The 25,157-nt window shown below is 37.9% G+C and overlaps 1 protein-coding gene across 2 annotated transcripts in view; it reads right to left on the reverse strand.

Moving 5' to 3' along the window:
• Window positions 1-25,157, reverse strand: part of Ptchd4 (patched domain containing 4) — a 176,906-nt gene that overhangs the window by 101,410 nt on the left and 50,339 nt on the right. For both annotated transcript variants that reach the window (XM_028766780.1, XM_028766779.1), the window contains exon 2: window positions 15,932-16,412. In XM_028766780.1, the coding sequence (XP_028622613.1) occupies window positions 15,932-16,412 (481 nt within the window). The remainder of the gene's footprint in view (window positions 1-15,931; window positions 16,413-25,157) is intronic.

Genomic DNA, 25,157 nt, shown 5'->3' on the forward strand with positions numbered 1-25,157 from the left:
TGGTCTGATTATACCATTGCATATTAAGGAACTATTTATGTAGATTATGGTCAGAGCCAATGGAAAAACAGAAGAAACGAAGGGTGTTGGCATTTTAATATTATCAAGAGGAAGAAGTTATTAGAAGTATTAAGTCCTATGGAATAAATGCTCTGAACAGTGTGACCAAGGATCAGTGGAAGCTGGGCATAAGGTAGAGAGTCTGCCTTCCTCTTCAGAATCAATGTCAATGAAGCAGGGCCTCAGCAAGGCAGGCAGGAACTGGACAGAGAGCTCTTTGTCTCTCTTTGCCTTTATCTTGTGCGTGCTATTGACCAAATCAAAAGAAAAGCCTGAGGTCGAAGGAGAGAGGGTCGATCATACAGTACCTAGAAGTAAATCACGATTCTAGAATAAGAATCGTGAAAAATAAAATATAAAGTGTGGTGTGATATTTTAAACAGAACCAACACTACTGTTCTGGGAACTCCAGGCTGAGGCCGGGAATCACAATGGGTCAAATGGTGGAGCAGCCCTCCATTTAGGCAGTGCAGCACAACTTTAAAATACCTCCCACACAATGCTCAGCCCGCATCTCCTGGCTGGGGATACAAAAATAGTCTCTCTCCCTTAATGTAGGCTTTGAAACTCAGCAGGAGAGTAAGAAATAGACATGTAAACAAGCATGCAGAGAAAGCAGAAAAGGAAACCAACAGCCATTTCTGAGTTGGAGGATATATATATATATATATATATATATATATATATATATATATATATATCTCCCTGAAAATTAGAATAAATAAAATGTACAGTGAATTTTTTAGAAAAAAAAAGAATATTATTAGACAGGAATGTCTATGGGGACATAAAAGTTTTCATTTGATCATAGCATTGAATGTAAAGGTGCTTGAAGTTAGAAGCTATACAGAGGCAAAGAGAACTCATTAGCCTCCTTGGATGAACCACTGTCCCTGGGCCAGGAAGCTATGAGAACACAGCGGGGCTGAGCTGTGTAATTACGGCTCTTGCTAACAGTGTTGAAATAGGGTCAGAGGGAGTTAGCAAGATTTGTAACATGTGCTACGATTTTGGGTATTCGTTTTTTCTTTCTTCAGGTTAACATTCACAATTAGAGTGACTAACACAATAAACCAACTGAAATAACATAAAGCAGAGAAAACTGTCACTGGGAGATTATGGGGACGAACTCCAAACCTTCTGAAACAAGGAAGTAGTCACGCAATGAAGACTGGACACATTTGATCAGTATAGGAAGAGTAAAGGAAGTTTGTCTCCTAGGCGCAATAGAAACTTTAGTTAATAGCAAGCTCTACTGATTCAGTCAGACATTGATGAGACGCCCGTAGGCTGGAAGAATCCATCAAGCTGGACAGATCTCCAGCATAGACAGAGATTTCCAAGGAGGAATAATGATGAATCTGGAAGACACAGGAGATGGGATTTTGACAGTATTTTTGAGACTCAGGATATTTATAAGATGTCCCCTTGCTGTGATGGCACGACAAAGCTTTCTTGGTAATAACTAGTATTTTACATGCTGTGAGCAAAACAAAAGCATTTTCAGGAGTTCTATATGGCCCAATGTTTAGAGGGATTACTGGAACGAGTTCTGGCTAACATTTTTATCTCTTGTCAACTTGGTGAATGGCACTATAACACTGACAATTTTGTCACTATATCATTATCTTGATCTATAAGACAGACACTGGGAAAGAGTAGAACTGAAGATGATTTCATAATCAAATCTCTTGGCATTTTCTCCTTCCATCTTTTTTGGTAATCATGAGCCCTTATCTCCTGCAATCCTTTAAATGAAGCTAATTTGTGTATGAGAGAGAAGTTATATCTGTGAAATAAACATCATACCTGTAGAAATATATAAAGACAACAGAAAGTATGACAACTGGAGCACGCTGGCTAGAAGTACATTTATTTTAAGTGTCTACAGTCCATTATTTTATAAAGGAGGTAGCATACAATGGGAAATAAAACATGTTTCTGCGTGTGTGTGTGTGTGTGTATGTGTATAGTTTTCTCCTTTCTTCTCTCATCCTTCCCTTCCACTTCCATTTTATTTTTTCTTTCTTCCTCTCTCTCTTTCCCCTCCTCTGTCTCACTTCTTTTGTGAGAACTATCATTCAGTATGGTGATAGCTTCCAAACAAAAGCAAACCTGCAATCACTTTCCCTTAAACAGAATGTTTGCAGAAATGAGACTATGTAAAGAACACTAAAAGAAGCAAAGGGCAGGGACTAGGAATCCTGCTTTCTTAGCTCTTTCCAGAACCCCCAGAACCCTCAAAAGTTCTGTGTAGAAGAGAGATAGAGATAGAGAGATATAGATATAGATAGATAGATAGATAGATAGATAGATAGATAGATAGATAGATAGATATCTGGGAGAAGAGTGGAGAGATATCGGTTCTGACTCTTGACAACAGAATGCAGAAAAGGGTTCACTTCTCTATAGGATAGAAATGCCAGTCCTTACTCATATCTAAGCAAAGGAAAGAACAACCACTTTTCAGTGCCAAAAAAAACCAGACAAAGAAAAGATAAAATCATTACACAAAACTCTCATATTTAGAATCTAGAATCATCTTGACACTTTGAAAACCTTTTCAACTAAATTAAAATTTTTGATTGAGTTTCCAGTTTCATTCTCAGATTTACGTCCCTGCCTAAAGCAGCCCACACCTGTGAACCAGTATAAAAATAAAACATTCGCTCAAGTGCAGTTACCTAATTCTACTTAAAGTCCTCCGTGCCTGGTAGTTGAACCTCATCTGGCTGTGGTTGGTGGAATCATGCACTCCAGAACCCACTACTGCCCACTTTCTTAAACCAGTGTCAATCACAACTGCATCCTAAACACCTACCCTCATGGACATAGGTAAGTATAGCTCTTAGCCCTCATCAAAAGAAAAAAAAAAAAAGAAGCATATCTTTGCAGCAGACAAAGACCATCACAGAAGTCTACAACTGGACAAAATTAGCAGAGAAAAAAATGGTTACTGGGTTCCTTGCCCCAATTCATTCACCTATAATACAAAACTGACATGCAAGTCTCAGGGAACTCATAGAGGAGGGTGTGGCTAAGGGACCTCATGGAGGAGGGTATGTCAGGTGTGAAAGTGGCAGAGGATCAGTACTTGTGCTGTGAGATTGTGTCATCTTTATATGACAGAGTGTTAAACCCATGAAAGCTTAACAAAACAGTTACTTAAACAAGACCTGTATGACAACAGTGTGGCTTGCCAACCTGGATGGGGGGGGACATCTCACAAGGCCTCACCTCTTCTTGAGGAGCTACAGGCAATTAATAGCTGCTGAGAGATGGAGGGCCAGTCATCTTTAGGGATGAGGCTGCTAATTGGTAATCCAGTCCCAACTGGCCATCTCTAAACACTAGATGTACTCAGTTCAGGAGGTTGTATTTATATATACATGTATGTGCTGTGATAATAGTTAAAGCAGGAATCATGAAGGGGGGAGGAGGGAGGGGAGGAGAGGAAAGAATGGGGGAATGGAAAGAGTTGGATGGAGAATGTTGAGTGGAAATGGTGTAAATAAATTACTTATGCATAAAATTCTCAAGTATAATAAATTAAACACTTAAAACAGATGTATAAGGACACCCATTATAACCCAAACATTGTAACAGCATTAACATACACAAACTCAGAATGTCCTCTGATCCCACAGAGGAACTGAGGGGAGATGTGGTAAAAGTTTAGAGGATGCATCCACCAATTCAGTCAAATTGTCATAATGAGTCCTCACCACACTCATCATCTTAGTCTCTAAATCCAACAGGGGTGGAGCCCTTCTGCACTCCCTGTCTTCCATTTTGCATTCTTATTTACTTTTATTCCATGAACTGAGTCATTCCTCCTGTTTCTCCCAAACCCCACCTTTCTGTTACTAAAAATAGCTTACTCTAATATTAATCTGTTCTTTCTGGTAAAAATGCCACCATTTCCTTCATTCATTTTTGCCACTCACTAATACGTCTAATCTTGCCTGTCTTTCATTGTCATCTCAAAGGATGTCTTTCAATATTAAACTAATACAACACAGATTTTCATGTTATGCTGATTTATATTGTGAACTATGATATTGTTATAATTTTGACTTTAAATGGAAGAAGTCCCTGGATGAATCACTCATCTGTGCCTATTCTTATTGCCAGTTAGGCCAGGTCAATCATGGCGAAGAGAAATAACAACATCTTCTTCACAGTAAATCTAAACTCAGGAATGTTCTCAGATTTAACCTCTAAGGGCAGATGGTGATATCTCGTCAGCCAGGTCTACAGCCAAGACTTGAATATTAGAATTTTATCTTGGTCTAGATGACAAAAAAACTTCATAAAAAAAAGAATCTAGGAATAAAGAATAGAATGAAGGATGGGGGTTCAGGGATGAGGGATGAGGGATGGGGAATGAGAGATGGGGAAGAGTGGAGAGCATGGAAGGGACCACAACCAATGTACAATATGTACTTGTATTAAGAAGTCCTCAATTCTTAGGAGGTAGTCCTTTAGGACCCCCAAATAAACATATGATGTATTTCTTTTTGTCTATGCCAAACGTTTCTTGTATTAGATGAAAAGGCATAAAAACTATGGCTTAAGACTTAATTTTATATTGGTTATAAAACTTCATTTTTAGAGTAAATGTTACCCACTAAGGGCTTTATTTTTTCATTGGAAAAGCATTGACATAAGCTTTATTGTATTCTCAGCTTGCAGTTTCCAGAGTGTGAATGGCAGCGAGTACTCTGAAGGAGGTCTCTAGAAAATCACCTTCTGCTTGACAATTACAGCTGCCCCGTGTCAGAAATACTTTTCTTGGAACATTCTGACTTGACATTCAACCAATTAAATTAATGAGGATCGTTGGGGCTGTGTTTGATGGACGTGTATTTGAGGACTGCTCAGATGTCCAAGTTGGGAGACTTTAGGCTCTCTGGCATATCTGTCATTTAGCAATGTAGATAAATTGCTGCTCTACCCATTTCCCTAACTGCTTAGTATCCAATCCTGAGTTGCCATCTAATCCAAGAACTAAAAATAGAAACACCACGCATTAGGCAGCAAGAGGAATATTTACACTTATTTCCATTTAAAGAGTCTAACCTAACATATTAACTGCCCTCAAATTAACTTCTTCAGAATTAGTCTACATGGTTCTTACTCTGAGTACAATTGTGGTATTTAACAGTATTCTTAAATTCCATTCAGTATTTGAACAACTACTTTAATGAAAGATATATGCAAAAATTGAGTATGTATTCAGAGCAGTGGTTCTCAACCTGTGGGTCATAGCCCCTTTGGGGAATCAGATGATCCTTTCACAGGGCTTATATAGCAGGTACCCTGAATATCAGATACATACATTATGATTCATAACAATTATAAAGTAATAGCTAAATAATTTTATGATTAGAGGTCACCACAAAATGAGGAACTGTGTTAAAGGGTGATAGCCTTAGGAAGATGAGAACCACTGCTATAGAGTATACAAAACCTTAAGGAACCAGGAGTCAGCCTATAATGGTAATAAGTTTGGATGGTGTTATACACTAAGAGTACATACTATTCAATGCTACCTCCAATATTTGATGTATGTAAGCTCCAATGACTTGTTATGCTAAGATCTTCTCTTTCTCCCTTCAAGTAAGTGAATGTGATCAGTAGCTTTAACTGTCAACCTTATACAACCTGGAGTCAGCTGGCAAGAGAGTCTCAAAAAGGGATTATCTACATCGGGTTGACATGAAGGCATGGCTGTGAGAAATTGCTCAATGTGGAAAGACCTGGTTCATTGTAGGTGGCACCAATCCCTAGGAGGAAGGTGGGGGTCTTGTATCAGAAATTGAGCTGAGTATAAGCAAGCAAGTCAGCATGTTTGCACTCACCTCTTTCTAGTATTCGGTGTGGATTCATTATGACTGGCAGTCTCAAGTTCCTACTGCTGTGACTTTCTCTCAGTAATGGACTATAACCTGGAATTGTGAACTAAAATAACTAAAATAAACCCTTTCTCCTGTAAGTTGGCTTTTGTCAATGTATCTAATTATAGAAAATACAAAGAAAACTATGATAGTGTATTTAGTTATTAAAATGGACTCATGGGGGCCATGCCAACGCTAGAAAAGAACAGAGAACAATGTAAGAAAAGTGAAATTAAATAATAGCATGTAGGACATATTAAGGCATATAATTCAAGAAACAAAACTTTCAAAGTCTTATTCTGAGAGGGTGAAGAATTAAAAAAAAATCAATAAGTCAATTCTGGTTCAGCATGGCTTCATAAGGGGAGGTGTGATACAGTTCCTGCCCCTGGAACATTGCCAGGTCATTGATCCCCACATGTGCTGATGGTTGCTTGTTGCTTTTAGCTGATCTATGTGTTTTTCATTCAGTCTCTCTGGTGAATATACTTCCCCAGTCCATAATAAATGAAACAGATGCAGTTCTCAGGAATGAGGAATGATGGTGGTCATGAGGCGGTGGAGGATGAGGATGAGGCCTTCTGCTTGGCCTTTAGAGCCATGGGAAAGGATCTAGACAACAACCACAGAGGCCATAAAAGCTTACATGGTCCTTTGTAGAAATAGTTCATTGCCAGACTTGGCCTTGAACTTGGAATTATGAGGAGATACATGTACCATCCAGTCCAATGACTGCTGCATTAATTAGTCAGGGTAAACTTGGGGACATCAAGGACAGAGAGTTAAAATGATCTGAAGGATAAAAAGCATGGATCGTAAAAGGAAGAATCTATGAAAAACAAGCAAATGATAGATTTTTTTTTTCCTAAGAGGAAGGCTTGTATAGAAACAAACAGTATTAGAAGGAGAGTGCATGAGGCCATGGCCTGGCTAGAACAAGGAAACCAAGACTAGAGAATTAAAAGCTGATGTACAAGTATTTAAAAGTTAGTAGTTTGTTCTCTTAGCTACTTGCTAAGACAATGCCTAGATGACAATGCCTAGAGCGATATTAGAGAGAGCTAGCTGCTTTACTTGCATAAATTTTAAAACTTTGTAAGACATTATTTTTACCATAGCAATCTCTCATCTTTCTGTTCTTATATGAAAGTAATTACTAAAGACTACAGCTGTCTGCTGTACCAAGAGCTATGCTGAGCTAACCATGAAGAACAGGCTGCCAAAAAACTATAAGGGAATGCGCTTTTGCTTTGTGTTTCGCTTCTGTTTTAAGGAAACAGGGGTTGGGAATAACGATCCAGGATTCATAAAATTTATGTAAATTTAAGGATTTCTAAAAAACTTAACATTGTTCAAAGTCTTGATGATGTAACTTTAGTAAATAACCGACTGGGATGAGGCCCTCTGACAGGGAGAAGGCAAAAGAATGAAAAGAAGGTATAAATAAAAAGAAAGGAAAAGAAGAAAGAATGATGAGAATCCTCAGGTAAAGAGAGAGCACTTGAACTGAGAGCCTGTGTCCACTACTGACTCTGAGTCGTTATTCAATCAGTACCACTCCCGTTCCCCCCTTTCTCTGGATCCTCCTCATGCTGAGGCTGGACCTTTGGCAACTCAGTTCATAAATCCCACCGTGAGTACTTTAGACAAGGTAATGATGTCAAGTAGTCACGGTTGCATTCCCGAGTGAAAATTCTAAGTGAGATGCCATGTGGCATGTGACACAAACATGACAAAGGTAAAACAGTCCTCTCTTAAGTGTCCTCCCAACAAGACCAGGTGCTACTGACACCTCTGATAAGCCTCCTTTACCAATATGACTCCCCCAAGCACTACACTGTCTTTTAAGACAATATTCACAGTAGCCATGTTATGAAATTCATTTTACATCAGGATCTTTTCTATACATACATATGAAACTGAAGAAAAATATGTCACTATATGTAGCACTATAATAGCAGTTTTTTACATTTCCCATCTCTTTGTATTCTCTTTTCTTCTCAATGAAATATAAACGGTGTACATGACACATTGCATTGGTGTAATGATTCTCTAATACATCACAACCTATTTGAAAACACCGACAGGCTATTTGATCATTAATTCTATGTATGTTTATCAAGTCTATTCTACATCAGATGCTGTTTATCACCATAGGAAGTAACAGACTAGAACAAGGTAAATGCATATTTTGCAGGAATTTGCATTCTGCTGAGGGGAAGTAGATAAAGAACAAGTTAAACAGAATATACTTAGACAATGATGAATTCCAAAAAACACTGAGGCAGGAGGAGATTGAAAATGCTCATGGTCTTACATAGAGTGGCCAGGAACAACCGAACTATGAATGTTATGTATGGAAAATGTCTTATAGGATATAGAAAGCAGGAAAAAAAAGAAGAGAGGAGGAGGGAAAAGGGGAAGGAAGGAGGAATGATCAAATGGAGGAGAGGAAGAAGTTGAAAAAGGAGGAAGAAAACGGGGAGGATGAGAAAGAGTGAGAAAAGATAAGGAGATGGTGGGAAAGAGAAGGATGAAGAGGAGGAAAAATGGAGGGAAAGAAAGGATGAGAATGAGGAAGAACAAGAAGGAAAAGAGAAGACAGAGGGAGAGATTTCTGGAGCTTGAAGATCTTTTTATTTGATTAGATAGGAAGCTGTTATAGAACCATTATTATTGTCATACAGGTCTCCTAGTTGAATACTGAATATGGTGCAAGAGACTCAGTTCTCTTCTTGGGAGTCATACTCCCATAGAATTCTGCATATTTTCTGCTCTGACCATTTTTCTCATTACTCCCACTCTCCAAAAAGTGCTTGTGAAGACGTAAATCTACCACCAAGATCCCCCTTTTCCAGATATCGCTAGAGTTTTATTTTAATGAAAACTGGCTGTTCTGTGTGTATGTACACTGCTTCTAAAAATTGTTTTCTGAAGAAGGTTCTATCCTTTCTCCTTTGTTTCTTTGCTACTGGGACTGAGGTTATTACAAGTATCTTTGTTCATCCTCATAGGTGGGCACAGATTATTTTCCCCTGTCCTTTCTGAAAACAATATTATTCTGAAGTGCATATTACATATTGTACTAATTACCTGTAGAATGTTTGGAGTTATTTACAGATCCCAGGGACTGTTTCTACTTTTTGTTAATGGTTTGTTAATTATTCAGCTAATAATTTCAGAATGATCTATTCTGAAAAACTTCGCATCAAGCATCTCTAGATTCTACTTTATGCTTCTTGCTCGACATTTCCCGAAGATGGCCAGAATAGTAACTCCTGTTCCACACACCTCCTGAAATGTTATTCCACCAAGGATCTCCTCAACACATGGAGTTCTACTGTCCCATTCTTGAACTTTGCCTCGACCTAGTAATTGGATGCAGAAAAGAGAATATGACAATTCTGATGTGATGGAAATTTGGTATGCAGACTAGACTTGTGCCTTCTGAGTAGCTTCCTTGAAATTTCCTTGAAATTTTCTAGGAGTCTGTTGATCTCTTGTAAGAAGTCAAACTATTCAAAGAACATTATACTGGTAAGAACATATTTAGGTACTCAGTTCAACAGTCCAAGATGAAATCATCCTTCAGAGATCCAAGGTTTGGTACCAGTCATGTGAACAAAATCAACACTGATTTCACCAAATTCTGTTCAATGTGTGCACATATTCAAAGATAGCTAGCTATGAGTGTGGACCAAGAAAAATTGTAAACATTGACTTTTTAATTTTTTTTAACCCAACTGTGTTTTTCTCACGCATAAACTTTGCAGATGACAATATAATGCCACAGTATGGCAAGGTTTTATGCTTTCCTTTTTTTTCTGATCAAATTCAACTTCTTCCTCCAGCTGTTTGTGTGGCTGGGGGCTTACAGGTTCAGCATACTCACTCACTGATTAGTTTACTACGATTATGAGCACTAATGTGAGTGGGTTCCTAGCACTCCCTAGTAATTCTCAAAACTTAAAATTTCGCCTCAACACTTCTGTGACAATTTCACATTTCTTTTATTTTCAAAAGCAGTCAATACCCACTTCCAATGGTTATTCTCAGCTGCTGATTTTCATAATAATTTACTGACAAAGTTGAAGCCACGGGGGGGGGATTTCCACATGCAAGCTGCCACTCATCCCTCAGCCAATCATCTGTTTCTCTCCCTGTATTTCTTTATTTTGATATGGACTGGCTATAATCTTATATAAATCTAGTGACACTCCTGTGCAGAACCTTCTATGTTCAATTCCATTCTTTTGATAATTTCTGCTTTTCTTTATTTTTCACTATAAAGTTTTCTGTCTTTTGACTGTGTCCTGTCATATAGAAATGTCTTTACTTTCCAATTAAAACAAATAATACCAATATAACTGGTACCATTCTTACTCTTTGTATATATCTGTTTTATTTTCACCCCCACTGACCATCTTTAAATGACCTTCTCACCCACAACATTCCTCAAAGAAGTTCTTGTCAAAGTCATCCAGGCCTGGCCTTTAGGTTGATGAATCAAAGGCCATTTCTCAGTTCCCACTGGATATAAAGCATTAGGATCTCTGGTATGATTGGTATCCTGCTCCTTCATGAACAGCTTTACTTTGCTTCCAGGCCACTATTCTTTTTGGTTTGCAGTCCTTTTCCATTGTCTGATTATTTTTATTGTTCCTTTTGGAGATCAATCCCATCTTCACTGTTTGAAAGTATTGGAGTGTTCCAGGCTTGAGCCAAAGACATTTATTTTCATCTATGATCACCTTTATAGTTGAACTTAGCCGATTTTCGTACTATTTAATCTTATTAATATTAATGCAATGACAACTCCAACAGCTCCAACCTCTGAACCTGGTTTCCACACGAATTAACACACCTAGTCCAATCCACGTTTCCAAAGTTGGAAAGACCATCTCAGCACAGTCAACCACAGCTCGAATCTAGTAATTATTCACTCTGCAAGGTATCCTTGACAGCCCTTTCTCCTATAGAGAATACCTAGTCCTTCAGCAAATTCTGTCATTTTGACTTGTAGGTACATATTCTGAGTTGAATCCGTTTTTTCTGCTGCTACTGTTCTTAAGTGATGTTAGGCTATACAGAGATAGCAAGACTGGCTTTGTGATAACCTTTTCCTATATTCTTGCTCTACTGCAGAGTGACTTATACAACTATTAGAGCACACCCCTTTGACTCAGAATGTTTCACATAGTATTCTATCTTTTCTAATTAAAATTTGAAGTACTAGCTGTTCAGTGCCCCATAGAATCTCTCTGTATCCTTTCTGGCCCTTCTCCTTAGTCTGCTGCCCATTCTACTCCAGCTATCCCCTCTTCCTTCTTCTCAATTCTCATTTCTAGAAACACATTTCTCAATTTCTTTTTTTTTTATTGGATATTTTACTTATTTACATTTCGGATGCCATCCCATTTCCCCTACCTAGGAACCTCCTATCCCATCCACCTTCCTTGATTTTGTTTTTATACCATTTTAATTACATGCAAGTATTAAGGTCAGTTCTCGGTTGAGAAAATAGCAATACACTAGATGCAAATAGTCAAGGAACAAGCAAGATAATGAACACAAATAGTCAAAGAACAATCAAGGCAATAAACAAAATTCAGTGAATACTCCTGTGATCACTGTTTCTAGGGGCTTATCAGGATGACCAAATTATTTGAGCCAACTTCCCTGTCCTAGCCCAAAGTCATTTTCATGTCTGAAGCCTACTTCCTTGTTCTAGCCTAAGATTTAGATCCTTGCCTGAAATTATTTCTTTGTTGTAGCCTAATATTTAGATTCCTTTCTAAAATTACTTCTTTGTTCTAGCCTAATGTCAGATTCCTGGCTGAAGCCCACTTCCTTGTCCTTGGTTAGTACTCTGATTTCTCTTCAGACTATATAAATCTTTCGCCTCTTACATTTCTCAATTTCTATATTTTTTTGAAACCTCACCTAGCTTCCCACGTTAACTTTAACTTTTAGTAATATTTCTCCATGCCCACTGACTACCCATGCTCTTTTCTCAGCATGCCATTCCACTTTTATATTTGGCTTTATTTCTCAACAATATGGCAAAGTTTACACTTTTTCATTTTCTTGTCCTATCACTCCCTTCTCTTGGACCTATGTATAAAATTCATGAGGGTAAGGAGTGAATTTACTTTAACTTAATTCAAAGCCTTTGAGATATAATCCTAAATATCTTAAATAGTATAGTAGTCAATAATATCAACTGACAAGGTGGTCTTTGATACACATATAAGTTTATATCTATAAACCTTGAGCCTACCACAAACACAAAATTCTCTTTATGTGACCAGACTGTGAAGATGACTAATATTAGACTCAGCTCAAATTCCAAGTGAGGAGAAAATCAACAGTGAACCAAGGTTATGTATACCCTGGCAATTGTCTATGAATAACCAGCAAGAAAGAGAATGGGCTAGCTTGGGATGCTTTTGTGTTATTAGGTGAAATTCCCTCTTACATAAAGAGATAATGCATAGATGGTAAGCAAATGAAAACCTTTAAAATGAAGAGGTCAACACTGAGTTTTAATTTTATCTTGTGGAATCCTCACTGGTTTATTCTTGAGTAGAGAAAGAGTATTAGGTTTGAATCATTTCAGGCAGTCAAAAAATGCATTCTAATGCTGGATTTCTTGAGTGTTGAGAGACTATGTACCTATAGTCATCTTCACTAAAGCCAAGTATGGAACATAACTTGACAAATAAAACTTTGCTCAAGGGATCCTGAGGAAAAAGTATAAAACCAGAAACTGCCTTTAAAAAGGAAGGATATTTAGGTACATTTTATGTGTCTCTGAAATGACACTAGGTCCATCAAATGGATCAAAAATATATAATGAATACAGAAGAAAGACACAAGATTAAAGGTATGCCATATATGTGCCTTTTTGATTTATAGAACAGACACCATAATTGACATAAACAGCTTTGGGAATCAGCTTTGATAAGGGTGAAGGGTTTTGAGTCTTGGCACACAAAATCTTTCCAAGAAGATAGAAAAAAATTGTCCATACACATTTTTTTATATAAAATAGAATAAATTATAAACTATACAAAATAGACAAAAAGTATTTTTGATTGATTCCTTTCTCTTTTGTCAACTTGATGTAAATTTGTGTTATTGGGGAAGATGAAACCTCAATTAAGAGCATTCTGCTTCAGATTGTTGTGTAGGCAAGTCTGTGGCAGGTACTTTTAAGTTAATGATTGATGTAGGAGTGCCCAGGCTGTGGTTTGGGATACCCTTAGGCATGTGGTCCTGGGAGGTATAAGGAAGGTAGCTGAATGCAAGTCTAGAGAGCAAAGGAATAAGCAGCACTTCTTTGTGGTCTCTGCTTCAGTTCCTGCCTCCAGGTTTCTTGACTTCTTTCATGATGGATTATATTGTGAAAGTGTTAGCCAAATAAATCTTTCCTCCCCAAGTTGCTTTTGTTCATGCTTTATCGCAGCAAAGGAAAGTAGACTAGGACAGAAATAGAGGTTTACAAGAAATGTTGGTTGGGCTTCCTCCCGTATACTATTGATTTTAGAGTCTGTACATTCATGAACAATAATTCGCCAAAGGGTTTACATCAACGAATGTTGTGCATGCCACAGGCAAATATGTATTTGACAAACAGTATTTATACTTATATTTAACTTCACATTCTCCTTTGACACCTCTTCAACCACGTGTTTTCTGTGATTCATAGCTTCACTTGTTTGATGCTTTGTATGCAAGGCTATGTGGTTTTCCTAATTATTGGTCAGTCAGCCTCTCTCTGTCTGTCTCTCTGTCTGTCTCCCTGCCTCTCTCCCTGTTTAGAGGTTGGAGGTTAATATACACCTTGCAATTTTAAAAGGGATGACAAAATTCTACATTTTATGAATGATAAAATGAATAATGCTGTAGCATCTTCAAATTTAATATAAATTGCCCCAATTCTCCATTTTAAGATGGAGAACCAGAATAAATGGATGCTCCTGAGTACTCAATATAACATACAGCATAAGAAAGCTGAGATGAAAATGGAATCTTGATGAAGCAAAAATTTTAAACACATGTTTGTGGGTCTTTCATCACTTTACTGTCCTACAACAGTGGACACAATCCTCTCAGAGCTACGGTAGCACCATGAGTACCCTGACCTGTCTTCTTACAGTCCATGCCCACAGTGTCTCGAGCTGATTTGTGATTGCCAAGGTTAGCAGATAGTCACACAGTGTGTGTTATAAGCCTCAACTTTTTCAACACTATGGTTTTTGGTGTTTGTGCTATTAGGAATGTAAGTACCATTCTGCCCTTGTAGAGGTGACACTACAGTCTAGCATCAGTAGAGGTAGTTTAATTTTTTAACCTTATTTATATAGAATGTATAATCTTATCCTTTCTTGAAAACTATCCTTCTATTCCATAATTAAGGTGCCACTGGTTTTGAGTAGGATTGAGAAAGTGTTGTTTTATTTGTGAGTCTTATTTTATGATTCTTGTGAAATCTTGTGTCATTTTTCAAGTCAAGAAAAAACTTCAATATTTAGAAAAGAATAAAATGTATAAATGATGCAGGCACTGACTTACCATTATCACTAATGGTAAAATGTTTTACATGATTTTTGGAAAGGTTATTTTTATTAGTTAATGAGTGTACATTTGTGATGCTATGCAAAACATTTAAGACTCAATTGCATGAAGCCAAAGATTTTTTCCTTATTATGGTAGAATCCACTGAGCTGTCACACAATATTACCTACTAAAATTGTAGATATTTGTTGAGCATTTACTGTCAACTATTTTTAATTACATTATATTAGAAACAATCATTTGAAGACTTATTGGTATTTTGTGCAAGAGTTATAGGTTTAGATAGATGAGATTACTCATTCAACTACAATGAAGTTGGCTTCTCAGTATGACATCTGATGTCAGCTTGTAGAATTTGCATGCTTTCTGTTATTTACAAACATGCTTGTGAAGGTAAAAAAAAAATAGGTACTTGAGCTATGTAGAAAGCTTTTTGTATACATGCCTGCATATTTAGCATTTGAATAGTGAAACTTATTTACAAGTCATTTTAAGCTAGTCCATCAATAGTTGTTCCTTATAGCTTAAGAATACCTTGTCTATGTCAATTCAGTCCCTGGAGGTTCAGTTTATGAATTGTCACACACGATTACAGCACATAGAACAGAACCTTGTGGATACCACAAATATTACCATTGCAATCAATAAGACATGTCCACTCCACTCTGTCACTGAGTCCTCGCTCATGTTTGTTGCCAGTAAATATCCATATACACCACACACATGCATGCATGCATACATACACCATCTTTAATAGTTAGGACAACATTTATGTCTGGCTGGAAAAATTTAATAATCTTAAAGATATTTCCATCAGAGATAAATATATAAACTAGATAATATATCTAAGTGGCATTAGGTAGTTTTATTTAATTTTTAATTTTTTTTTACACAGGTAGAATTATAGAGTAGGTTCTACGCAAAACAATTAACTGATTTTGAGTTTACTTTAGAAGATATTTGAGATTATGACCTATCAGTTGTTCTTAGACTATTTGTTCATCACATTAACTGTCCTGTCACTATCCCTTAGGATGGCTATGATAGGGGGCAAAAAATTACGTTTGCAATAAGCACAAACTCTCCTTAATTTTATATCGGATACTTCCAATCTATTAACAATGAAGAAACTGAGTAAAGAATTCCCATACTGTGTAATCTAAAGACTTTTGACATCCTTAGCTTAAAGAGAAGGATGTTTTGCTTATTCTATCATATCCTTTGAAGGTCTCAAAAAGGCAAAACAAACACAAACATCCAAGGAAAATAATACACAACCACACACAGACACACCAAAGCCAAACTAAAACATATCCACCTGAGAAGCCAAGAAATGTACTACCTTGCCCCAAACCGGCAAGAATCCGATTACCACAAGGATGGATAGTTACCCATGGCGAAGAAAGGGATTCCCAGCAGGGTGGAGTTGTACTTTCCATCAGTGATGAAGAAGATCCCGGCTGCAGTGGCGATGGAAATGCATACTGTGAGCACCCCCAGGAGGCCCAGGAAGGGCTTACTGCGCAAACAGTCCTTCATGGAGCTGGACAGGGTGGCCGTGGTCAGGATCAGCACGAGGCTCACCAGGACCTTGCTTCTGGTTAGGATGCTGGTCTTATGAAAGTCTCTCCAGAGGCTAAAAGATGCCAGAGAGTACAGTTGGAGGTCTTGGTGCTCATCCTGGAGCTTCCTCATAAGCTTACAGAACTCATTCTCCCACTTCTCCCCTATGAGGTCTTGAGTGGCAGAACCATAGGTCTGGAGGTAGTAGGTGATTTGAATGGCTCTGGCTGACTTGACCCGCTGGTCTTTGCTGTTTGCCACTTCCACTACCCCGCCCAGCTGGTGTCCAATAAAACTGTTCCTCCCATCCTTGAAAACAGAAAGAGGGGAGACTTCAGTTACCAGAAGGATGCACATTCCAAGGGGACAGTTTCTTATTCTAAGTGAAGAAGCACAAGGAAGGCTGGTGATTGTGGAACTGATGTGGGTGGAGAGGAAAGTCAGGCTTTTAGTCTCAACCTTTGGAGCTACATGGGAGACCCTGCATGGTGAACAGGAATAAAGATGATGGAGAGAGAGTTACAAAGCTACATCCGAGTTGCCACATGTATAGGAAAAGGACTGATAAATTTGGATTTCCAAATGTTCTCATTCCTAACATTTTATTCTACAGCAATGTAGACACATTCCTTAACGGCAGATCAAGTTTATGATTCATGCTTAGTTGTAAGTAGCGAACGTGGCAAAGCTCACCTTAGGCCATGTTAAAGACATAGAATAAAATTTTCTTCAATATGACACTGTACTTTCTCTCCCCAGGGCTCCTGGCCCCAGCCCTGTCCTTGTGAGACACCATGAGGGTCTGTTTGTCCCGACCCTCCGGTGGCATGAGTCAGAAAGGCACTGTGTATTCTTTTTCCCTTTTCTGCCTATTTCTTTCAGGTCTGGCCAGAACCTAGGTAAACGGTTTTCCCAATACTTTGGAATTCATTACTTTCTCTAAAGCCTTTCCCCCTGCCGTGTGCCTGCTTGTCCACCATATGTCTGTCCTATGTGCTGGCTTCAATGGCGTGCTTTTTTGTTCTTCCTCCACTTTTCCAGTCTCTTCCTTCAACAGTTTCTGAGTTTTACAGTTTGCCTGCCCCAGGTGTTTTTCTTTTAAATTCTAAAAATATAGTCTTCAAGCTTCAAAGATTAGAATAATCACCCTACATATAAATATGCTAAGCATTCCAGAATTAAGACATGCACCAACATACAGATGAGAAAGACCCTTACTTCCTTATACTACTGAGGTTAAATGGGCAGTTCTGAATAGGGTAAATACCTTTGTAACAGCTAATGTGGTATTGAAACACTCCCTGCATGTGATACAGGCAGTTACTATGCCTGTACAGTCTCCCCACCCCGATCTGATTCTGTATCAGATTTATCTTTTCCTGGAGATAAATTCCCAAACAAGGCTGCTAAGATTTTTCAGGTAGTGTCACCAAATGGTGTCTCAGCTTCAAAGTTGGACTTGAAAGACTGTGGATAAGATCATCATTCTGGGAATTGGGCAAACAAAGTGGTCATTCCTCCTTCAAGCACACCTTGGATGGACACAGAATTACTAGGTATTCTCACTCAGTGACGGTGCTCTCTGATGACCATTGCAAAATTTTAATCTACTTGGAAATTTCATTTTTGCCACCACCATCTCCATACATCAATGATAGTGGGTGATACAATGTTGAGCTCAAAAGCAGGCTCCAGCATGACATATAAGGCTGAAAATATGCTGTTGGTAGTGGGTGAGATGCAAGCACGGAATTTAGTTCACACTGTAAGTAGTTCATATGTGAATGGAGTCAGAAGAGATGATCTCACAAGGGTATAAAAGCATTGATTCTTAGCAGAGAACGTTTCTCTCCAAAGAGCAGGAGCAGCACACTGACCAACGTGCTGACTGTAAGCGATTACACAGAACTGCTGGGCCTCTAGCTAGTACATGAGATAATTATCATGGCTTTCTTTAATCCAGACACCTAGATGTGAGACACTTGCGTTTTGCTTTTAACATGCACAAAAGTAACCCTAGCGTGTATTGCAAACATGAAAAGGTTAGATGTTCAGAGAATACAAATGAAACTTGAAGAATGATCAAACATTGAAAAGAAACAATATCACCATCATACTGTTTACCTGTCCCTACATGAACTATTACAAAAGCTATAGCATGTTAAGAAACTTGAACAAACCCAAATGAACAAATTACTTCTTAACAAATATTTAATTTGAGTTTTCTCCCTTGGTGCATCAACAGCTTCCATGGGATCTTTGTAATCACGTTATTTCTTTTCTTTTTAAAACCAAATGGGAGCTGGCGAAAGGGCTCAATGGTTAAGAGCACTGACTGTTCTTCCAGAGGACCCTGACTCAATTTCCAGAACACAGAAGGCTGCTTATGACCATCTGTAACCCCAGTTCCAGGGGATCTGCCTTTTAATCTGCACTCTCTGGGCACTAGATGCTTGCTGCACAAACTTACATGCAGGGGAAACACCTATACACATAAAATAATGAGTAAATAATAATCAAGCTACAAGTTTAGTTGTAAGTTTCCTTGTTTAAACATGTTAGGTCTTTCAAAGAGGGCTGGCAAGCTTTGAAAAAGGAGATGTGAATTATGCCCCAGAACTGAGTGGTGTGGGTTAAGTTTGTGTTTGTCCACTATACAAAAATTGTTTATTTATTTGGTGTACTTTTATCTAAAAATTGATATAATGTTTTGGTTTGATTTTTACTTAAATTCTACCTTTATTTAAACTTGTGTGTCTGATCATCTGAGAGAGCCCTTATCTCCAAAGTTCTGTTTTGTTTTAAGAATGTGCTGCTATAGGTACCTTAGCTCATTTCTGTCGTTGAAGAAACCCCTGGAGAACTTTATCATTAGCACAAAAAGTTATGTGTCTCTCAGGTCTCACTTGGGGATTATAGTGGACAAGGGAAATGCTCATTGTATGATGGGGCAAAAGTCAAAAATTTAAAGATGTGTAGATTTTTAAATAGCCCAACTGTTCCGAGTTTGACCAGCTGCTAACCTTTCTTTTGAGGTTACCTAATTTCCATTTTTAAATAATAAATACCTTATACATTATAGATATCTTATACCTTAAAGATACATCTTCATTGCATCTTCCCCTCTCCATTGCATTAAGTATATAAGAATGAATTTCTGGTCCATATTTAACTCTATGTACCTGCACAATATAAATGAGGTGTTTTCACATCTTCAATCAAAATTCCATTTGATGGTTATAACATGTGCATGCAGGTGGCTGAGCCAACGTATCCCTCTGCGGTCCTTAGAAACTTAATCAAATATATTGTTGGCACCAGAACATTCTACTATTGGATAAGAGTAGCAAAGAGTTTCTCTTCTCAAACTAATCAATCATTAGATACTTATAAGCAGGAGAAACTAAGATTGAATGCAGCAAATATTTATGTCTTGTAGAGGACTTCCTTGGAGTGGTAATACAGTCAGTAAGGTTAATGCAAAGAATTGCTCAGAAGATTGTTTAACTTGAGTTGTATCATACAACTAATTCTAATTGGGGAAAACATGTACCTGGTCCATTGTCTGTGTCATCTTCAGTTTTCTTATCTTTAATAGGAGGAGATACAAGTACATGGAGTGATGATTATAGGATATAGAAGTTAAGTTTTCAGCTCTCTTGCTCTTCGGGAAAAAATTACTTATATGAAGACTTTGAAGAGACTCGAATTTCAGAAATGATTTTCTTACAACTATTAGGGCAATGGATTGGCTGTTTCAGCACTGGGTTAAGATCTAACTAGTCGTAGGCAGAGCTGCTTTGTTTGCTAGATAAGTGAACCCAGACATGTAGAAAACACATGTTCGTTTTACTAAGACCTTCAGGTGCCAAGTCTAATCCTTTCTAGACCTTCCTGGAGTCAGAGCTGAGAAACCCCCCTGACTCTTGTATCAAAACTTTATTTTACCTATAGTTCCCCTTTCCAACTCCTTTCTCTTCATGTAAGGCTCCCTGCCAGATAAAGTATTGCCTGTCATTTGACTCAGTCTCTTCATTTATCATAGTAATTTTTCTTACATGTTTTGAAATTTTCGTGGGTATAGAAATCACTCTTATGTTATCCTAGGGATATATCTTAAATTTTTAAATGCCAGAATGCTGGTGGCATGCTGATTTCAGTGTTGCCATGTCTACAATACAAGATGATGTCAGGTCTCTGGCTATATCATGGTCTGATTCTGCTGTTCCTCAATCTGCTCTCCACATCATAGCCAGAGCCTACTTATCCAACTGCAAGTGATACCACATCATTTCTAAGCCTAAACCTCTCCACTGGTTTGCACTTGCACTAAGTCTGCAAGAGGGACTATTTACCAAGCCTTCAGAGCAATGTGTACCCACAGGTAGCTATGTCTTCTAACCTTGCCTACTGTTCTTCTGTCTCTTTTGCCCCTTCTGCTCTCTTCCTCATGCTCCTCTTCCTCCTTGAACACATTAAGTTAATTTCCATCTCACGATGTTTGTGTCTGGTGCGCTCCTTGCTTTGAATAGTCTCCTATATTCTTTTCTTTTTTAAATTCTTTTTTTTTCAAGACAGGGTTTCTCTGTGTAACCCTGGCTGTCCTAGAACTCACTCTGTAGACCAGGCTGGCCTCGAACTCAGAAATCTGCCTGCCTCTGCCTGCCAAGTGCTGGGATTAAAGGCGTGCGCCACCACCGCCCGGCTTCTTTTTTTAAAAAAATTGGATATTTTATTTACATTTCAGATGTTATCCCCTTACCACATTTTCCCCCCGTCCTGCCCAGGAACCCCCTATCCCATCCCCCCTCCTCCTGCTTCTATGAGAATGTGCCCCTACCTACCCCTCCCACTCCCACTGCCCCACCCTCGAATTCTCCCCCACATGACGTCCAGCCTTCATGGGACCAAGGATCTCCTCTCCCACTTATACCTGACAGACTTCTCACCAGAGACTATAAAAGCCAGAAGATCCTGGACTGATATCATACAGACCCTAAGGGGACACAAATGCCAGCCCACACTACTATACCCAGCAAAACTCTCAATCACTATAGATGGAGAAAACAAAATATTCCATGACAAAACCAAATTTCCACAATATCTTCCCACAAACCCAGCACGTCAAAGGATAATTGATGGGAAACGCCAACACAAGGTAGGAAACTACAACCTAGAAAAAGAAAGGAAGTAATCTTCCAACAACCCCAAAAGAAGATAGCTACACAAACATAATTCCACCTCTAATAACAAAAATTATAGGAAGCAACAATCATTTTTCCTTAATATCTCTTAACATCAATGGACTCAATTCTCCAATAAAAAGATGTAGACTATCAGACTGGATACATAAACAGGACCCAGAATTTTGCTGCATACAGGAAACGCACCTCAGGGACAAAGACAGAAACTACCTCAGAGTAAAAGGATGGAAAACAATTTTCCAAGTCAATGGTCCCAAGAAACAAGCTGGAGTAGCCATTCTAATATCAAATAAAATTGACTTTCAACCAAAAGTAATCAAAAAAGATAAGGAAGGACACTTCATACTCATCAAAGGAAAAATTTACTCTCAATTCTGAACATCTATGCTCCAAATGCAAGGGAACCCACATACATAAAAGAAACTTTGCTAAAGCTCAAAACACACATTGCACCTCACACAATAATAGTGGGAGATTTTAACACCCCACTCTCAGCAATGGACAGATCATGGAAACAGAAACTAAACAGAGACACATTGATATTAACAGAAGTTATGAACCAAATGGATTTAAGAGATATCTACAGAACATTTCATCCTAAAACAAAAGAATATACCGTTTTCTCAGCACCTCATGGTACCTTCTCCAAAATAGATCATATAAGTCACAAAACAGGCCTCAACAGATACAAAAAGATTGAAATAATCCCTTGCATCCTATCAGATCACCATGGACTAAGGCTGGTCTTTAATAATGACAAAACCAATGGAAAATCCACATGCATGTGGAAACTGAACAATGCTCTACTCAATGATGACTTGGTCAAGGAAGAAATAAAGAAATTAAAGACGTTTTAGAATTTAATGAAAATGAGGAAATATCATACCAAAACTTGTGGGACTCCATGAAAGCAGTGCTAAGAGGAAAACTCATAGGTCTAAGTGCCTACAAAAAGAAATTGGAGAGAGCATACATTAACAACTTGACAACACATCTGAAAGCTCTAGAACAAAAAGAAGCAAATACCCACAAGAGGAGTAGACATCAGGAAATAATCAAACTCAGGGCTGAAATCAACCGAGTAGAAACAGAAAGAACTATACAAAATATCAACAAAACCAGGAGTTGGTTCTTTAAGAAAATCAACAAGATAGATAAACCCTTAGCCAGATTAACCAGAGGGCACAGAGACAGTATCCAAATTAATAAAATCAGAACTGAAAAGGGAGACATAACAACAGAAACTGAAGAAATTAAAAATACCATCAGATTGTACTACAAAGACCTATACTCAACAAAACTGGAAAATCTGGATGAAATGGACAATTTTCTAGACAGATACCAGGTACCAAAGTTAAATCAGGAGCAAATAAACCATCTAAACATTCCCATAACCCCTAAAGAAATAGCAGCAGTCATTAAAAGACTCCTATATTCTTCTTAAAGCCAAGACTATCTCCAGTTATGGAGGCCTAAGCTACAAAAATTTGTATAAATCATATAATTAAAGTTGGACACCCTGTTCCCCAAAGACAGGTCATTTCAGACCATTGCACTGTCGTATTTTCTGAGCTTCCTTTTATGCTAAGGATTTCTATCTGAGACGAGTAGATATAGTGACTCAGTTGTTCCTTTTCTGTCTCTTCAGTGAGAACACACAACAGTGGAGAGCTAGGACCTTTCCTGGTTTGCTTACTAATAACTTCCTGTAGCTTCACACAAACCCATTCTCTGCATAAGATGTCTTAACTGAGGGAACGCACCTCCAGGTGTAAATTACTAATCACATTGCATTTTAGAGACTCTTTTGCTAAAATTGGACAACTTGAAACAATATTATCCTCTTTTAATTTTTTTATTGGTTGTTTTATTTATTTACATTTCAAATACTGCTCCTTTTTATTATTCACTTGTCAATCTCCTTCATTTCCCCAGCAGCTTTCCCTGTGCTTGAGGCACATGCAGGACAATAAGTCACTAGTCAGCAGACAGGGGCCTCAGTGAGAGCGAGACAGCCAGGAAAGGAGAAGAATTTGCATACATCAGTGCCTGATGGTGAAGGACATAGAATGCTCAAAGAACAGAAGGGAGGGGTGAAATAATAGGCTAGAGAGACAGTGGGGGTCCTTCTGCATTGTCTCATCAAGTGGATAAGTTGGTAGTTGAGTGTGAAAACATTGGCTGGTTTATTCAGGTGAAATACTGAATGTACTTTTTTTGAATTCTTATACTCTTGCACTATGGAGAAAGAGTTTGGGGGATTAAGATGATTCTGAAGCAAAACAGTCAGTTAAGAAATTCTATAGCATTTCAGATTCTGAGTACAGCATAAGGAAAATGCCAGCTTAGGTTGTCTCCTGTAGGTAAATTGTTGCAAGGTGAATCAATAAAATTACTGGTCACAGTGCTGTCTCAGGGCCATCAGAGTCTGTTCAATAACAGCAATGCAGTAATATCCCTAGATCGCTTGTATTGAAACCTACTACTTTGTGACTCTTAAATCATTTCCAGCCAGTCCACACCTCTACAATAAAGAGGAAATTAAACCCAGAGTTAAAATCAGAGACTGTGTCCTCAGAGAGATAAGATAATGTGGAGATAGTCATATTGTAGACAACTGGACAGGGCAAAATTACTCAGTGGTGCTTTGAAATTATAAAGAAGCAAGCCAGGCATTTGCTTCATTGGATGCTAGGTTAACATTCAGATAATTTTGTGACCATGACATAATTTGTCAGCACAGATTGCATTGATTTTCAGTGAGGCAGATTCTGTAAGGATATTATAAACCTTTAGATGGTTAACTGCCTTTTATTAGTGAAAAGAAAGTTTTCCTGAGTATGAAGGAGCTAGTGGCATTTTAAAAGGAATGATATTTGTTTATTTATATGAATAATACATCTGTATTTGTTTCCTAACATATTTCTTTTTTTCATTCCCCCTTGTAAAAATGTAAATACAAAATAGGATTAAATGAAACCATTATTTATTTTGGTTTTCCATCACACAGTTTCATATTTGGAAGCGATAAGCAAATAATGAGAAAACAACTTCCTACAAGGTATTTGATTAAAGAATAATAAAAAAAATCATTTTCTAGATGAGGTCTCTAAAGCATTAAAATGCCCCTAAGAGAGAGTAGCTGTGTTTCCTTTTGTCATATTTGAAGCTGAGAAAAATGTAGTATTTTTGTATTGTTTTTTAGAGAGGGAAGTTAAAAGAAAATCAAACACAGGATTTCTGTGCTGCTGAAATAAAACAAAAATGTTTAGCCAACCAGGACATAAAATAATTTTAACAGAGTGTGCCAGCATAGTCGGCGAACTGAGCTTGGTAGGATTGATTTAATTCAAGTGACAGAGACTTAAGGTCTTGATTTGTGTTGTCCTAGGCAACTCTTCCACTAGTCTATGAGGACCAGTTATATTGATACGGCTTCAAGGCATGGATGAGAGCCTGAGTCAGAAAGAGAGTAAGCAAGTAAAATGAAGATGCACATGTCGGTAGCACTGCCAATGGCTTCATCCTTCTTTCTGGCTCTAACACTTATATTCATAACACGTGCATATTTTAGGATAATTATTAAATGTACTTCGAAGACAGAATGTACAAGATAGTGGTTATATGAAAAGACTCGAGAGGCCACCCATGATGCTTAGGGTCCCTGCCATAACCCTGTCAAAGACTACAGGTGTCTTAAGCCCCTGGGCATTAGATTTATGAGTGTTTAAAATGACAGTTGAAGACTATGCTTTCAGGGATAATTTCTACAGCTCATAAAATCAGAATTTTAAGGTCTAGTGAGGGTCAAATATGTTAATATAAGATATGATTAGAGCTCAGAGAGGGT

The sequence above is a fragment of the Grammomys surdaster genome, unplaced genomic scaffold (genome assembly GCF_004785775.1).
Source record: "Grammomys surdaster isolate TR1022 unplaced genomic scaffold, NIH_TR_1.0 169, whole genome shotgun sequence".
Taxonomy (NCBI): domain Eukaryota; kingdom Metazoa; phylum Chordata; class Mammalia; order Rodentia; family Muridae; genus Grammomys; species Grammomys surdaster.